This window comes from Raphanus sativus, chromosome 2 (assembly GCF_000801105.2).
Source record: "Raphanus sativus cultivar WK10039 chromosome 2, ASM80110v3, whole genome shotgun sequence".
NCBI lineage: Eukaryota > Viridiplantae > Streptophyta > Magnoliopsida > Brassicales > Brassicaceae > Raphanus > Raphanus sativus.
The window spans coordinates 29766717-29785337 of NC_079512.1; the positions used below are offsets into that span (position 1 = coordinate 29766717).

Below are 18621 nucleotides of genomic sequence, written 5' to 3' on the forward strand. Positions count from 1 at the left end.
TAACAAAATTATATTATGCTAAATTTGTATTGGTTAAATACCCTTGGAAAAACCCTACCACTAATGATTTTGTTAGCACTTAATTTTATACTCTAAAACTCAGTTTTGAACAAATTATTCTTTAAATTTATTTCATTTTCCGCTCTAAATGAAATAAAAAATAATAAGTAAAGTAATAAATTTATTTTTAACTAGTCACTTTATTTGAAATAAAAGAAAATCAAATTGAAACTCAATTTCATTTAAAATTATTCAGTTCTTTAAAAAAATATATACCTTAAAATACTTAAGTAGCATACTAACAACAGAAAACAGTTCTCAACAGAAAAAATTGTGAGGTTTTCTTTTTACATTTTTCAAGAATTTAGATAATAATATTACAACATTGACACTTAATTATACACTCTATTGTTTCATTTTAGTTGTTGTTTTAAATTTATACATACAAATTGAAAAAATATTTAATTTTAAATAAAATAAAAACATCACTACCTATATATTTAACCATATTTTAAACAATATAAAAATAATTAAAATATTGTTGATAAATTTTGCAATGAAATTTTAAAACGAAATTTATTTTAAAACTAAAATTTTACTATATAACGACAAATAAACTGAAACGGAGGAAAATACTATTAGCTTGTAAATTGTGGCTAGAATTTCTCTTTGTCATATAATCAGGAATCACATATTGTATGCTCAGATCTTCATTCGTTGTCGCAATCACATCAGACCTAGTCGCTGGAGAGGAACAATATACAGCAATATTTAGCCAAAAAAAAAATATACAGCAACTTTTGAATTCTCCTTTTTTTTTATTATCAACCAGGTGTTGGTTTTTTCGGGATCCACCATCTAGGTTCGGCGCCAGCCTGCGTCTGTACCGGTTAAAGCCCTGGACACACCTTTCCACCCGAGTTTCAAACCCGCGTTCCCTCAGCCGAAGCTTCGGGGTACCACTGGACTAACTCGTCCGGGTTGAATTCTCCTTGTTGTCATCATCATTTTGTATAAACGTTTATAGTATCTGCATTTACAGAAAAAAAGAAGAGATTTGTTAATGGACATATACATACACCTATCTTGCTTTGTTGTAATTAATGTTCTTACATGATGTGCCAACACTATGTCGTTGTTTTGTGAAATATATCTGTAATTTGGAAAATCTCCGAATAAACCAACCCGTCATATGAGCAACTATGGTGTAGCATAACAGATATAGTTTTTTTCTTTGTCTAAAAAACTAAACAAATATAGTTTTTCTCAGAAAGAATGGAACTAATGAACGTATTCGGATATTGGTTTCTCTGGTGAATATTTTGTAATGAAGCATGTCTGGGGTCACCTTTATGATCGCTTACCGGAAGTGTCTTGGCATAAATCAGTCTGGTTCAAGGGAAGGATCCCAAAGCATGCTTTTCTTACTTGGTTGGTTGCTCTAAATAGGCTATCAACAAGAGATAGAACAAGGCATTGGGACGCCTCCATCTCTCCGTTATGCCCTCTCTGTGGAAGTGCAGATGAATCTCGACAGCATTTGTTCTTCGATTGCGGGTATAGCAGGGAGGTTTGGACTTTTTTCCACTCCGCTTTTCAGCTCAGCCCACCCTCTTCGTTCATGGATGTTTTGCTATGGATCAGAGCTCCCACTCGAGATAGCAATTCAAATGTGATTTTGAAGCTTATTTTTCAGGCATCTCTATACATGCTGTGGAAGGAACGAAACTCTCGTGTGCACACACAGTCCTCGCAGCCAGCTGCTTCAGTTATCATGGAGATCAAGAGACTGCTACGGGCAAAGATGGACGTCTTGTCAAGGGAGCAGAGAAACCTTCCCTCTACTATTTCCTTTTTGTCTACTTGGCGCTTTGTATTTTCAAGCCAGTAGAAGAGTTTTTTTTTATTTCAGTTCTTTCTTCATTTGTGATGTAAAGGTACAATAAAGTTTAATAAAAGTTGGTATTAAAAAAAAAAAAAAAAAAAAAAAAAAGCATGTCTACTTATATATACTTTGTTATTCTTAACCGATACCGTTCATGTGTTCATAGATCAACTGAGTCTGTAGATATCAACTTAATGCAACGCGCGAGTAATATATTTTTCATAGTCAAGATTCAAGAACAATCAAGTGCACGTACGATTAATTAAATATGAATAATTAGTCGCCAAAGCGACGTATCAACAATTTTAACATGTTATTTTGTCCTTCAAATGTTTTTTAAGCTGACAAAAAGGTTTTATTTTAAGTGTTTAGGTAATCAATATGGATTGCTTCGAATGCAAAGTATCTCTATCTCATTGCGATCATTTTAAAAGTAACGTGCTGTGTAATTATACAGCATGGTGAGTTGTTCAACACCCCAACTAGAATCTAAAATATTTAACAATGTAACTAAATAAATGCGATTGTAAAGATTGTGTTTGCCCCCACTCTAACAATCGTGTAGGCAGCCGTAGAGAGAGAGAGAGAGAGAGCGAGAGAGAGAGAGAGAGAGAGAGAGAGAGAGAGAGAGAGAGAGAGAGAGAGAGAGAGAGAGAGAGAGAGAGAGAGAGAGAGAGAGAGAGAGAGAGAGAGAGAGAGAGTCGGTATATCCTTATTACGGCGACCAAAATAGACAAATACTATATTGAATACAGACTACGTAATCCTCAAATTATTAATATTCCCAATTGTTGATTTATTAAACTTCTAAATAGACCAACTCTGTCATTTTTAGTAACTTAAATTTTCTAATTGATGTCTATCCCGAATTGTCGTTCTCTGCAAAGTTTGGTGTATGTATGTACATCAATCTGCACATAGTTGTATGTCTACGCGTATATATCATTTAATTAAAAGATTACATGATATACATTTATATCATGGGAAAGAACATTATAGGTCTAAGTAAGTATCAGTTCGAATATTGCTTAGTATTTTTTTTTTGAATATTGTTTAGTGTTAAAAACATAACTATTAACATTCAAATATTTTAGGTTTTTAGTACTTTACTTAAACTATAACTAGTATTTTGAAGTTATAAATACAACTGATATATTTTGATTATTTAAAATTAATACATTGTATAGAATTATCAGAGTAACATCATTGTGGTTTAAACAAAGAGAATTTGATTCTAATATTCATAAATTTAAATTATCAAATAACTATAATTATTCAATTTAATTTAGTATTGGAAAATTTTATAGTTTAAATTGTTTGTTTTTTTTTGGGGGGGGGGGGGGGGGTGGGGGTGGGGGTTCTCAAAGTTATCCTGATTTTCAGTAAGTAACAAAACATTGGATATCCATAAACCTTAGATCCGGTTCTAGACCATGTATACTTGAATTTGCAGAATCCCAAATTATCAATCACAAAACCATCTAGAAAAGGATCACTAACCATCGTGGTAAAATTCATACAACAATACAAGGGATCCCGCTGACCAAAAAGAAAAAAAACAGGGATCGCAAGCCCAAAAGTCTACGCGTTACTCACTTTGTTCGAACCGTGTTGCTCACTTTCTCCGGACAAAACAAAGATTGGATAATTCAAAAGCAGCCATCTAGTATTATTTAAAAGAATTAATTACCAATACTTTTTAATCAGCGCTTTTCTTTTCTTTTTTTGATCGATTTATTTAAATATTTTGGAGAGGCTCAGCTTGAAGCTTCTGTCAATGCTTTTTTGCTAACTGGGAAGACTCAGTTCATATTAGATTGTCGTCATATCCACAATTCAATACCTTTTTTATAAGAAAAATAAGAGTAAAACAACTTTAATTAAACTATTTTTAGCATGGGCCATTAGTTAATAGTTAGTAAAACAAATTAGCATGTTTCATGAGAAGATAATTCAACGGGACATCACTACTCCATAAATTGGTTACGATAAAAAGATATCCTAAAATGTCATATAGTTCAATTATGGAGAAAATATATTGTTTTAATAGTTTTAGATAAATTATGGCGTAGAAGAAATAAAAAGGACATCTCAACTTATTGGAAAGGATGGGAGTACTGCATTCATATGACGCCATTCTACTCGTATTATTAGTCAACTTTTTGTGGTCATATCCTTATTCTCCACACGTGTAAATAATGTTTTCTTGACCAATAAACTTTTATACAATCACTCGTTTTGCTGATTATTCTGATTACCAGTCCCAATAATGGAAACGAAAAATTCAACATTAATCCAACTAAATATAGCACCATACAAAAGTCAGCATCATCACTAACTCACTAATGACGAAGAAAAAGGTAAACATGCCGCCAAAGAAACAATAAAAGGTGGATCCAATCCCATTTATAATGCATAATAATGATCACAAAGTTTGGTTAAAACTACATGCGTATCTTCATTCGACAGACCAGAAACAGTGTGGCGGGTGTAAGGATTAAGGAATATGAATGATATATTTTTGAGTTAGATGCACAAACAAAAGTGTTCCTCCATTTCAAACATTTATCAGTTTTAATTTTTTAGTTTTACTATCTGCGATGAAGTTAAAATTCGCACGTGCGCCTTGCATGAAATATTTGTTGGTATATTTAATACTTAAGTGGGTTTAGGAAAATATAAACACGAAACTTTAAAATATGAAGACAAATGAAGTGGAGAACGGATGGAAGATTGACCAAATAAAGTTTATGCAAATTAAACATTGTAGTAATGAAGGGGTCCACGCACAATACTTATTCCATATATCATGATTAGCATTCCACTTCAAATGAACTACTTCGATTTTGTTCCAAATAAACCACTCTACTTTAGACAAAAGGATAAACTAAACTTTAGTTGTGTAAAGTGTAAACTTTCTCGATCGATAAATTAAATGTTTCAGGTTTTCAACCAACGAAAATAGATGTAGTTCTTTGGCTTATCTTATATTCGTAGTTAAGAGCTAACGAAATTAGCTATTGAAAAAAAAAGAAAAAAAATTAGCTATTGAAATTTTTTAGATTTTCATTTTCTAAAACATGAAAAGCTTTCTTCATATTATTGATTTATTAGTTCAATATAAACCTAAACAGCTTTAGGATTTGGATTTGTTTCCAAAACAAAACAAAAATTCACATACAAGAACCCAAAATAAACAAAATCATCTAATCTATTAAATAGAAATACAAAAAAAAAAGATTACCTTAAGAAGAAGGCTCGTTCGATTTAAACCCGAACTAAGTTTGCCATGTTGGCCCAATGGGTTTCCAACAAAATTACATGCTTCATGCTTGAATGGCCTTCGATTATTAACACTCTTTTTGGACAAAAACAATCTTCACTTCTTACGGATCTAAGAACGTGACCGACCAAGCATAAATTACGATATATAGCATAAATTACGGATCTGGGAACGTGAGCAAGATATAGTAGTCTGTTCGGTTTGCCAAAACGCACAATAATAGCATACATTTGGACCCAATATCAATGTACATGACAATATCTTATTTAAAGGTTAGGCACATCACTGACCAACCACAAATCTGCAACGAAGCTTCTCGACTTGCATCAGTTAGCTTTTCAATGATTTTGTTAGAGTTATTCACCCTTGCATTGCTCTCCAAAGACAACAAAGGAGCATATTGAGGTATTTAGGGCCTTTGTATAAAGTTTTTAATAATTGTACATTGGTCTTGTATAGAATACAGTCCGTCTCGAACTAGAGAGCTTCAAGTAACACAGAACTCTTATCGAATCTTATAGAAAAGAAAAAACATATCTCCAGTTCAGTTTTTATTCCAAAACAACAAAAAACAAGAAACAAACAAACATACAAACATACAATGTCAAAGCCTTAAATCATGATATCTCGACCTATACCTCATTGAATGAATAAAGGATCTTATCCCTTCCAGATTCCATCACAACAGCCTTGTAGTTCTTGGTCGCACCACCTTCATTCTTAACCGCGATGATCAGATCGTATATTATCGCAGAGAGCACTTCCCTCTTTCCCTCGACGATCTCAACGAACATAAGATTATCATTCGTTTCCGAGTTATGCTCATCAATCGCATACTTGGCGACCTCTATAACGTTTGGAGCTGAGACATCTTTGATTGGCACACTCTTACCGTGAAACCCTTCCACAACGAAGATGAGACTGAGAGGGAGGAGGATGAGGGAGAGACAAATCAAAGACTTCATCATTTTTTTTTCTTTTTAGGGGTTCTTTTCTTTCTTTGAGTCTTAACCGTACCGTTGGTTTTGGAGATTTTTATAGACCGATTTGGTCAGATACTTCCAAAATTTTACATTTTCCACCGTCATATTTGCAACTGGACTCATCCACTCACGTGGCGTAAAACACAGTCATGTTATAAGAGTCAACGATGGCTGACCCCTTAACGTGCTGCCGAAGACTGATCACTGTCGACTAATGGAGTGATTATTTGCTCAAATTTGTTTATTACTTACTAAACAGTGACGAAGAGCACATACGACATCGTTTTTGTTGGGATTCGAGACTACGCCAGAGACTACCTCAGAGACTACGTCAGCGAATACTTCAGAGACTTCGTCAGTCAAGATTTGGTGATGGAAATCAAACAAGATCGCATAACTTAAACCAAGACAAGGATGTCATATTAGGAAAAGGAAATATCACTTTATTGAATGTGATAGGTTCCTGGAAATATTACTTCTCATGGAGTTATGGAAGTTGCAAGTATTTTAAAATATTTCCTAATAGGTTTATGGAAAGGGGCGAATGCCCTAATCCAACTAGTTTAATGTAATAAACTCCTACTATATAAGAGGAGCTCGTGTGTACTCTTCTCTGGAACCTTGGCAAGGTCCGAAAGGTCCAAAAGTGACCAAGCAAGCCGGCTTGTGGCTTGTGTGAGAGAGAGAGAGAGGTGCTATGTCTTTGTACTTGAGATTATAGTGAATTGCCTCATTGCCAGGCCCCAGGGACGTAACCACGTTTAGGTGAACCCTGGGATATCAAATTCTTGTGTCTATCTTCTATAATTCCGTGTTCTTCTTCTGTTCTCCATAGATCTACAAACTCATACTTTCTAACGTACTACGACAAGTGCATCAGAAAGTGCTTCAGCGAGTTTGTGTGGTGAGTTTTCCCAACAAAGTGGTATCAGAGCCTTAGTTGGTGTTCTCAATGTCTACTAAAGTAAGGATTGAGGTGGAGCGGTTCGATGGGAAGGGAGACTTCTCGTTGTGGAAGAAGAGGATGCTTGCGCATCTGTCTGTCCTTGGTCTAAAGGATGTATTAGAAGAGTCCGAGTCACCTTCTGTCTCAGCTAGGAAGAAGGATGAAGACGAGGATGTTTACAAAGAGCGGTTAGAGAAAGAGGAAGCTGAAAGGCTTGGAAGATCAGAGACGGTGATGAATCTGATCAGTCTCAGTGTGGGAGATCATGTGTTAAGGAAGAACGAGTTGTGTACTTCAATGGCTTCTTCATGGTCTATGCTGGAGATGTTATTTCTTTCCAAGACTCTACTGGATATAATTCACTTGCATCACATATTCTATATCTTCAAGATGGTTGATACTCGGAGTATGAGAAGATCAATGGCTTCTGGAAGATGGTGTCTTACCTGTCAAGCGTGAATGTAACTGTGTCAGAGGAGGTGCAAGGACGATTCTGTTGTTTGAATCTGCTACCTTCACAGTTCGGCTCTCTCAAGGAAACGCTTAAGTACGGCAAGGATGTTTTGTCGTTGTAAGAGGTGACGGTGCTGCAAGGTCTAAAGATCAAGATCTTTAAACCTCTAGGGTTTCACATGATGATGGTGAAGGATATTATGCTAGAGGCGAGTCTGAGAAAAAGGATCTTGTGAGGAAGGATAGGGTCGGTTCTAGATCAAGCTCAGGGTCTAGAATTACCTGCTGGTTCTGTGAGAAGCAGAGGAACACCAGGAATAACTGTTATGTTACAAAGAAGAAGTATGACAAAGAAGCTGAAGTAGTGGGTGTGATAGATTCTGGTCCAGAGGGTGATGCACTATCGGTAACAGATACGCAGCGTCATGATAAGTGGGTGATTGGTTCTGGATGTTCTTACTACAGGACGTGTAGGAGGGATTGTTTTCACATGGTTCAAGAGCTGACTTCAAGGAAAGTACTTCTTGGTAATGATTGCGCGGTAGGAGTGCAATGGATTGGTACAATCAACAAAGCTTATGGAGGCTCAGTTAAGACACTGGAATCTCGGTTTATTAAGCTTGGAGCATAGTGACAGACGTGGGAAGACTAAGTTTTACAAGCATGGTAAGCTAGCTCTTCAAGGAACTGTGTCTCAGTCATTGTACCTGTTAGATGGAGAAACTGCATCAGGTGAAATATATAGCAGTGGCAGAAAGAAACCATCTATGGATGAGACAGTCTTGTGGCATAGACGTCTTGAGCACATGAGTATGAAGAATCTACAGATTCTTGCCCCAGAAGGGGGTGATCGATAAGGAGGACGATTGGAGTTTTGGAGTTCTGTGAGAGTTTTGGGAAACATGATACATGTAAAGCTCTCAGGTATGTACATGCGGTTTTGTGTGTGGATCTCCAAATGTAACTTCAAGTCTGGTGTGGATGTTATCCTCAAGGTGACCTTGCGAATGGTACCACGTGGTCTTGTTGTCGAAAGTCTTCTTAGCCAAGGGAGTTAAGCGGCGTGTTCCGTTGGTACAGACGGCGGTGCAAGATGGGTATGTAGTATTTTTTGCTGGAAGGTTGAAGAATCACTGGTTTAGGTGGTCCTTGTTTTAGGAGGGTGGTTATAATACTGTAATCCACGGTTTTATATTATTGATGAGGACACTACGTCAGACCAGAAGTTGAGACTTCAGGTGGAGCTGTTGACGAAACGGCTGATATAGTTGCTGACGTAGATGTTGAACAAGGTGACACTGCATCAGACCGGAAGTTGAGACTTCAGGTGGAGCTGTTGACAAAACAGCTGACAAAGCTGTTGATGCAGATGTTGAGCAAGGTGAAAGTCTTGAAGGATGTCGGCTAGGAATGGATAGAGTATGAAGAAGAATAGTGCCACCTGCACGGTACTCAGTGTCCAAGGATGTAGCAGGTTTTATGCTATATGTAGCTGATGAGGTATGTGCTGAAGAACCTCGAGACAATCATGGAGCGATGAGCAGCAAAATAAATTGGTCAATGGTATGAATCATGGGGGTGAAGAGATGACTTCACTGGATAAGAACCAAAACCTAAAAGCTTGTGAGAAGGCCTGAGAAGCGTGAAGCGATTGGCTGCAAGTGGATGTGTTAAACTGAAGTCTGGTACAACTGGTGTTGAGAAGCCTGGATTCGAGGCTTGGTTAAGTTGCAAAGGGATATTCTCAGAGAAAGGGAATTGATTATCAAGATGTGTTTTCACCCATCGTGAGACTTGTATCTGTGAGGTTTTCTGCTACAGAGAACTTTGACTTTGAGCAACTTGGTGTAAACCGGCTTTTTCTTCATGGAGTATTTGAAGAATGGATTTACATAAAGCAACCAGGAGGATTTCAGCTTGATGGAAGAGAATATCACGTGTCTCTACTTCATAAGAGGAGTGTGTCAACACCTGCTGGTGTACACTTCAGAGCGTCTGCTGTAGTAGATGATGAAGCAGATATGAATGGATGATATTCCATGTACAAGGAGTGATCTGTTATATGGGTTGGTTAGCAGGTTTATGAGTAAGCCTTGGATGGTTCATTGGACTGCGTGGGAGATGAGATACCTCACGGGAACACAAGATCAGACTATGCTTCAGAGAAGAATGAAGTGTTTATAGTTGAAAGATTTTGTGATTCGGATCTTTTGCTCCTGGTTTGGACAAAAGATTGTTGATCTCGGATTATGTTTACATGGCTGGTGGTGATACAATCAGCTGGAGATCAAGATTACAAACTGTAGTAACTCTGTCAACGACTAAAGCAGAGTGTATGGCACTGGTTGGAGGTGTCATAGAAGTGGCGCTGTTAGGAGGTGTCATGGAAGGAATGTGGTTAAAAGTGGCTTAGTGTAAGAGCTTGGATTCAAGCAAGACACGGTGGTGATATCGTGTGACTCTCAACGTTCATTGTTTCCAGTAAAGAACAATGTGGATTGTGAGAAGGTTAAGCACGTCAGTAGAAAGGTGCACTTCATCAAGGATATCGCTCAAGGTAATGCAAGTGTGTAGAAGTTAAATACTTCAAGGGATCCTGCTGATATTGTAACCAAGGTGGTTCCTGAGTTTGAGGAAGCTGTTAAATTTCTTGGGATGGTCGAGAGCATCGACTTCATCTGGTAAAGCACGAGTTTGCTTAACCTAAGTAGTGGATCATGTTTGATGTCATCAAGGTGGAGTTTGTTGGGATTCGAGACTACGTCAGAGACTACCTCAGAGACTACGTCAGCGAATACTTCAGGGACTTCGTCAGTCAAGATTTGGTGATGGAAATCAAATAAGATCGCATAACTTAAACCAAGACAAGGATGTCATATTAGGAAAATGAAATATCACTTTATTGAATGTGATAGGTTCCTGGAAATATTACTTCTCATGGAGTTATGGAAGTTGCAAGTATTTTGGAATATTTCTTAATAGGTTTATGGAAAGGGGCGAATGCCCTAATCCAACTAGGTTAATGTAATAAACTCCTACTATATAAGAGGAGCTCGTGTGTACTCTTCTCTGGAACCTTGGCAAGGTCCGAAAGGTCCAAAAGTGACCAAGCAAGCCGGCTTGTGGCTTGTGTGAGAGAGAGAGAGATGTGCTATGTCTTTGTACTTGAGATTATAGTGAATTGCCTCATTGCCAGGCCCCAGGGACGTAACCACGTTTAGGTGAACCCTGGGATATCAAATTCTTGTGTCTATCTTCTATAATTCCGTGTTCTTCTTCTGTTCTCCATAGATCTACAAACTCATACTTTCTAACGTACTACGACAAGTGCATCAGAAAGTGCTTCATCGAGTTTGTGTGGTGAGTTTTCCCAACAGTTTTCCATGGGTCTTAAACTCGGAAGCAAACTTACTGTTCAAATCTTACTGTGGAGATCGAGGAGAAAAATTTTGTGACTTCTCGCTTACTTTTTAGGTATAAAATATTAATTATCCAAATTTTACTTCATACAAGTGTGGAAAATATAACAACTGTTGAGAGAATATGCAAATTGTAATGTCGATAATGTGAAGTTAGTGGCTCAAAGGATGATCGACTAAAGTTTGCAAAGTATTGAGATGGATACAATGTCAATTTAGTTATGGAAGTTGTTTAAGATCTGGGGTTTAAGCAGCACTAGATCATGACCCGCGCGACCGCGCGGATTTTATTTTTTATTTTTAACATATAACATATATTCTATAATAGTTGATACAATTTGGAATTTGTCCTTTTCACATAATGTGGTTTTATATAATTTTGAGTTTGTCTAAAACATATTGTTTAAGAACAATGTTAAAACTGTTTTTTCTATTAATAATTTTTCATTGGTGTATTAGAGATATACAGTGAAACCTATATAAATTAATAATGTTGGGATTATACCAAAACTATAATTTTTTATTAATTTATAGAGATTATTAATTTATCGAGATACTAATTGAACCAAAAATTCAATTTGAGACTATGAAATTATACTAATTTATAGAAATATTAATTTATATATTATTAATTTAAAAATGTTATACTATAACTGTATAGTGAAAACACTAATATAATATCAACTAATACGATTTGGTTTTGACATTGTGCTTTTTGGGATTTTTTTCTAAAAGTTTTGTGAATGTGCAATGATGAATACGAAGACAAGTACTTGTACACACATTTTAGTGGGAGAAAATGAATATTTTCTAACCTATTAAGTCAGATATAATAAATACAAAATCTCTTGACATCGAGATTTTATGTATGGTAGAATAAACTTGGAGAAGAGTGTTTTCCATATTCATGATTTTTCAAATCTGACAATTTGATTGTGAATATTTGATTGTAACCGAGATTTTAGGCATAGTAGACTCAACTTGGTGAAGAGGTTTTCCAATAATCGTTTTTTTAAGTATAAATTGATGTTTCTGTTATTGAAGTATGAATATATGTTAGTATATTCTATTTAGTGTATATTCAAAGCAAACCTCGATTATTTGAACATCTAAGAAAATATATTCTGATATCTTTATTATTGAGTTTCAAAAGTTCTGTATCAAGCTATTTAAAAATTTAAGATTCATCAGTATTTGATTCCAATTAATTGTTTTTTAAATTAAAATGGATTTTGTGTTTAAGATAATTATAGTTTAATGATGGGAGGAAACGTGTTCTTAAGTTATTTGGTTAATTGAATCAATTGTTTAGGAAATAACCAGACCAAAATAGTCAAAATTGTATAATGACTCGCTAAGGATTCGTGTAAAAAAAAAGGATTCATGTAATATTTTATCTTTTTATCAACCTACTCAGTTTAAGTTTGTATAAGTTGATGACAAAAAAAAGGATTAGCGTAATATTTGTATTTTTTTTGTCAACCTACTCGTGTAATATTTATATTTTTAATAACATGTGTAATATTTATTTTTGTTTCTATCTATTTATATTTTATTTTTAAGAACTTAGACTCGTGTTATATTTATATTGGAGACATTTATTGTATTCATTTGACTATAATAAAGGAGAGGGGTTATTATATTTTTACTATGATATAATATAAATATGATAATGTGAGTATACTCTAACGAAAAGAACAGATATTTTGTTTAATAGATGCATATACATAGATCTTATAGTGGAGTTAAATGATAGATAATTGATATTAAACTCTTTAAGGAAATATTTAAATGAAAGGTTAGACTAAGAATAATAATATGATGTCCAATTTAAAAATCCACCTAGAAGAAGTTATAATGTTTCTGTTTTAATAAGATAGATATAACTATGGGTGTAACTGGAAATCATTTACAAGAATATTATGAATTAATGGAATGAGATTAAATGGAATAAAGAGGAATAGAATAAAAATAAAATATATTTATTAATTAAAAATAAAATAAAATTATGCATTCCATTCATTCCACTTGTTCCATAACTTTTACGTTGCTGAATGATTTTACAAAGAAACTATTCTCTTTCCATTGATTCCAAAAAAGTTTTAGGAATGTTTTATGAATGAATTTTCCTTGTAAGTGGTCTATTTTTTTAAGGAATTAAATGGAATGACGCGTGCATTCATATTCCAAATTTTGTTCATCCAGTTACAGTCAGTTACGATAAATTAGATGTTAAAGTTGTGATTTGTAAAGGAACTTTGGAAATTGTTTTATGAAGAAATAAGACTAAACCTTGAACTTATACTTTATCTCCAGCACCACCAACTCCACTTTTGTTGAATCACCACTGAAAGATATTTCAGTGTGCAAAACGTTTATGATTTCAAATTCATAATCATAATTCTCAGTTGTATCTTTTTTTTTTTTAACTCTGTGTGCTGATTGTAATGGAAAGGGAGACATGCTGCAAAATTTGAAAAACAACGGGAAGACATGGGAACCAAAATGACCCTAAAACCCAAACGAGAACAAAACAAATAAAACTATCAAAAGTCAATGAAGCTGGAAAGATCATAGCCTTCTTTGTATCTGATTAGACAGAGGAAAGTTGCATAACGACTCATATCAGAGAGCAATCATAGCTGCTCCCTCCTGAATCAAAGAAGAAAGCCAGAAGGGACCCTCTCTAGCAATGTATCTAATTTAACGTTTATATGTCTTTGAGTTCAAAGAAGTATTGAACATTGTTCAAACAATGCAAGCACAATTTCAGATCTATATATGGATGAACATAGACTAGACATGTAGTATTTTACAAATATAAATATTTTAAGCTACCAGGAAAACAATGGACATCAATACTATATTAAAAGGCAAATATCTTCAAAGGAGAGATATGCCACGTCACTTAAAAAAATTAGCCAATCAGAAACCGAATTTCTTACACATCAGATAGGCTTCATCGTGTGGGCTTCTATATATGGGCTTAAATTAATGTTATTACCCAAATGGACCCCATTCAGAAACCCTATCGTCTCTTTCTTCTGTCTTCGTCTTCTCCTTTCGTCTTCATCCATTCACCGTTACTGAGCCTATCAGCCATCAATCAATGGAGTTCTTTAACACCCTCTTAATGAGTTCGTTTCAACTCCCTCTTTTTCGCCTTCTTTATATACTCTTTCCCCTTTCCTGTCTACAAACCAAAACCCTAGATTCTCCTAAAATTAAGCTAAAGCCATGGCAATGAAACCAAACGGCAAGTCCCATGTATCCTCCGCCAAAGATCACGAAGTTATGTTCTTCGAAGATATCTCACTAGGTCCCCAAGAAACCCAGTTATGCTACACTCTGATCCACTTCTTAGAGGCTCGAAACCTATTGAAAAAACACTTATTGGTCTGGAAATGCTCCTCATAGATGAACAGGTTCATGAATTCTCCAAAATTTAGTTCCTATTATTTTATTTTTAAACATCGCCGTCCAACTTATTTTCCTTATGTTAATCTTCACATTATCAACAGGAAACTGTTATTCAAGGATTCATTCCATCAGGAGGTGTTAAAAAATATTTGCCTGACATGAAACAAGAATCAGTTTACAGTCTCGGATCCAAAAACAAATCGGTGTATCGGGTTGCTGATCATAGCGTAACCGTTTCTTTCTCATGGAGCTCTATCATTTCGGTTCTTAAGTACAGTACCATCCCCTTCAGAGAGGACAATTTCTGGTTTCATTCATATCAGGAATTTAAAGCTAACTGTGATCTCCAAAGTGACCTTTACGGTAAGCTCACTAATATTTCATATCATCTCTTAGTTCCATTTCTTTATAATTGGAGGTAGTCTTAAGCTTTTGTTCCTGCATTAAAAATAAAGTGTTAAGTTCAATACAGAGATCTCGATTTTTATCAACTCTTCGACCTTGGATTTTGTTTATATCAAAGCATAACGTAGTCGTAATGTTATTTGTTTTCTACGTTGAGTGTATGTGCTTCAATTTATGTGGTGATATAATATTAGACTTTTTTGAATTTTTTTGGCCATCTAACTTACACTCTTCCTGCACAATGTAATAGATGTTGTTGGCCACATGAAGCTGGTCAATGGATAGACTCTCATTGAGCAAATAGCAACCACGCGACACCTTTTGGTTCATGTTGAATCACATGAGTATGTGTTTTCTTATTTTAAAGTCACCACCTCTTGGTACTTCTCTTAACCCGTCAGTATTTAATCTTTTGCAGGGGACCTGTGATAAAGCTCTACTTTTGGGACCAAACTGCAACCGACTTCTGCAAGAAGTTCAAATCTATGAAAACACTCCCACCGTCAAAATTTGCATGATTGAGACGATCCCTTGCCCTCTTCTTAGAATGCTTCTTCGGCGTTATTTGTAAACTGGTATCACATATCCCTTCTGCAATGAAACTTCTCTTTATAAAAGAACAGGTCTGAATAAAAATGAGCAATTTCTATTCGTCCATGCTGCTTGCAAGTTTATCTCTTGACTCAACTTATTTTGTACAGTTATATACAATTATCTCCATTTCTAAATCAGTAAATGTATACAGGATGATGAGTTAATCAAAGAACATCACAACAAAAACCTAATTACATTTCAAATATCATTACATTTTGTGTTATTTATTTAGGTCTTAGTAAAAAGTAAAAACCCACCGCATTCGCTTTCAACTTTTTTGAAATGGGAGACACTTTTTCTCTATCATCAATTGTACGTGTTGATATATGTGTCGAATTCATCTAAGAAATAATAACCCAAAAACTCGAAATAGTTATACATAATGGTCTAAATATTGTCAGCTCCCCTTAATTCGAGTTGTTAGTATCACCCAAAAATCCATTACTATTTTATTCTTTCTAAATTAACTTCCTTATACAAAAAGGTTTACTAAATACATATATATATATACTTTAAAATATCTCAAGTTTCTATATAAATTATTATTTGAGCTCTGCAATATTTGTTTTTTTTTAAGTCTGTCGTGGGTAAACCATCTTTAAAATCTATCAAATTATGTATTAACATTCTCTCCCCATCGAATATACATATACGAGAAATTCAAATAAAATAACCTAAAGGTATTACTTAGGAACAATTTATAAACAAATAATTATGAAATTCATTTGCGTTTTGAGGGACACACCATTTAAGTTAAACAAATAATAATTCACATTTGTTCGAGTTATTCTATATGCTGTTAAATTTTTAAAATTCATTTTCTTAGCATAGTACAAATTTCTTATGAAACCAAGAATGCCCAAGAAGTATAAATGTAATGCTATTTATTATTGTCAGAAGGTCCTTCTCTGTCAGGATTTATAGGTCAACTGGTTTGCTTCGCTAGAGTAGGCTTTCGGAAGGAGAAAAAGATGCTTCATTTGGTTCCCTCGGATCGGTAAATCCGAATTCGTGACAAGACTACTAATAGCAACGAAGCTGACTCGACCAGTTTACAACTTCGAAAGAAGGAGAGCGCTTCAGGATTTAGCCTGAACCGATGCCAGAGCTCTCAGTGGTTTGTGGACTCGAACCACAGTAGGAATTTACAGTTCCGGCTCCCCAGCGGCAACCCTTACTTTGGAGTCAATTTCATAACAAAATTTGATGCTACTAAAACATTATATATTAATTAAAAATATTTCATGGAAATACATACATACAATTATTTACACTTATCTATAATAGCTAAATGGCAAATATTAAGGATTCTTGAATAAAAATATTGATAAAGATACATACTAACAATAACCAATAAGTACCAAGTTTCAAGATCAATTTTGTTCTGTATTAATATTCAATGCAAAAATTATCATTTGATTTTGCTATAATAAATAAAACGCATAAAAGTAAAAAAAAAATGACACCTTCACAATTTAAAGTATTTAGGACAAATAATTGTCATAATTTTAAATAAGTAGAAAATGCAGAAAAAAATATCAATAGAAAAGGAAACTGTTGTTAATTTAAATTGCGTGATACAAATATTGGGTAATTCTCTCAAAAAATGATTTATGTTTTTGCCACAAAAAGTCTACAATGAGAAAATGACCAAAATAGATTTCATTAAAGAGTCAAAAGACTCTTATACCATAGATATATAAATAAAAAATTAAATAAAAAATAAACAAATAAAAAAATAAAAAAAATTGGTTTTGAATTATTCAAATTCGATTTTTATAACTTTTTAAAAACATTTTCTTTATATTTTTCAAATTTTCTTTTTGAAATTAAAGAAAAAATGTTTTTTGAAACTATTTTAATTTTTTAACAAAAATTAATATTTACTTTTCATTTTTATAAGTTTTGAACCTCATCCACTAACTCTAAATTTAAATTAGTTAATCCTAGGGATTTACATTTTTAATGAAATATCTTTGTCTTTTTGATCCTTAGAGACTATGTTTGTGACAAAAACTTTTATGGTTAGTTTTGGATATTTCTATAAAATATATTAGAAGAATATAGATATATATATATATATATATATATATATATATATAATATGAGATAAATAAGACTACTTAAAAAGGACTAAAGTTTAAAGTAAAATTATATACATAAATTGAAGTATAATAAAATAATTCACAAAATTATAAAATTATAAATTATAAATTTAAAGTATATAGTCCGCGCGTAGAAACAATGCGGCTATTCCGTAGGTGCTTCGTCCCAAATTACGATGTCGTCGAGGAAAGGGTAAGACATGACATGCAATTTAACCAGCTTAATGCTGACCAAAGTTTAAAATACATAGTGAAAACATATCTTATAATTTGGGACGAAGCACCTATAACACATAAGCATGCTTTTAAGGTTCTAGACAAATCGTTGAGAGATATAATGTCTAGAAAAGATACAACCGCGAAAGATCTGACTTTTGGCGGCAAGACAGTACTGTTAGGCAGTGATTTCCGGCAGATACTTCCTGTAATCCCACGATGCAATAGAGCTGATACTGTCCTAACTTCAATAAGTCACTCACATCTATGGCATAGCTGCCACAAGTTCTCTTTCAAAACGAAAATGAGACTGAATCAGGAAGAAAAGGAATTCTCGGATTGGCTCTTACAAGTCGGAAAGACGTGTAAAACTAGAATCAGGAGATCAGTACGAGGACCACCATAAACAAATGATAGCTGTCGATGGCTCACTGATTCGACAAAGTGATATGGATCCATTGAAAAAGGTCGTCAATGCCGCATACGGAGAAGCCAACACAGTGACAACCTCCCAGAGCTACTACACTAATAGAGCTATACTTGTTGGGCCCGAATATGGCCCGGTAGCTGATCTCCAAATAATAAAAGATGGTAATGGGCCGGGACAGGCCCATCGCGGGGTCAATGCCTAAAAAGAGCCGGAGGCTGAAAGCTAAGGACTCTAACTAAGGAGGTCACGACGAAGCGGAAGCTCACGTCACAACAATAAGAAGCGCAGGACCCGGTCAAAGGGAAGCTGTTGCAGATTCCACCTCAAGCGGAGAGGATCTCGGAGACCAGTTGCAAACAACCTAAAGAAGTCCAAAGCTATAAAAAGAGAAGGTCGAAGACTAAGAAGGGGATCCGACCTACTCAGATTTTACTTAACATTCCTAAGATATAATCCTTTTTATTATCTTTGTAATCATCAAA

General features: G+C 34.5%; 2 protein-coding genes across 3 annotated transcripts; one reads left to right on the forward strand and one right to left on the reverse strand.

The window, feature by feature from the left end:
* Positions 1–5416: 5416 nt before the first annotated feature.
* Positions 5417–6163, reverse strand: LOC108840944 (cysteine proteinase inhibitor 4). The gene has a single exon (XM_018613744.2). It carries the CDS (start codon positions 6134–6136, stop codon positions 5801–5803), a length of 336 nt encoding a protein of 111 aa, XP_018469246.1. The 5' UTR covers positions 6137–6163; the 3' UTR covers positions 5417–5800.
* Positions 6164–14031: 7868 nt separating this feature from the next.
* On the forward strand, positions 14032–15584 carry LOC108840958 (uncharacterized). Of its 2 annotated transcripts, XR_001948028.2 has the most exons (4): positions 14032–14394; positions 14491–14752; positions 15045–15138; positions 15213–15582. XR_001948028.2 is itself a non-coding variant. In XM_018613755.2 (3 exons), exons 1-3 carry the CDS (start codon positions 14308–14310, stop codon positions 15077–15079), a joined length of 384 nt encoding a protein of 127 aa, XP_018469257.1. In that variant the 5' UTR covers positions 14032–14307; the 3' UTR covers positions 15080–15584. The 2 variants fall into 2 exon arrangements, 1 of the variants encoding a protein (XP_018469257.1); XM_018613755.2 differs by having other exon boundaries at positions 15045–15584.
* The last annotated feature ends 3037 nt before the right edge of the window (positions 15585–18621 follow it).

Bases quoted from the DNA above. Each gene is read 5' to 3' on its own strand.
- LOC108840944 (XM_018613744.2), bottom strand. From the start codon at position 6,136: ATGATGAAGTCTTTGATTTGTCTCTCCCTCATCCTCCTCCCTCTCAGT.
- LOC108840958 (XM_018613755.2), top strand. From the start codon at position 14,308: ATGCTACACTCTGATCCACTTCTTAGAGGCTCGAAACCTATTGAAAAA. The intron at 14,395-14,490 runs GTTCATGAATTC...CATTATCAACAG, and splicing joins TGCTCCTCATAGATGAACAG to GAAACTGTTATTCAAGGATT. The intron at 14,753-15,044 runs GTAAGCTCACTA...ACAATGTAATAG, and splicing joins TCTCCAAAGTGACCTTTACG to ATGTTGTTGGCCACATGAAG.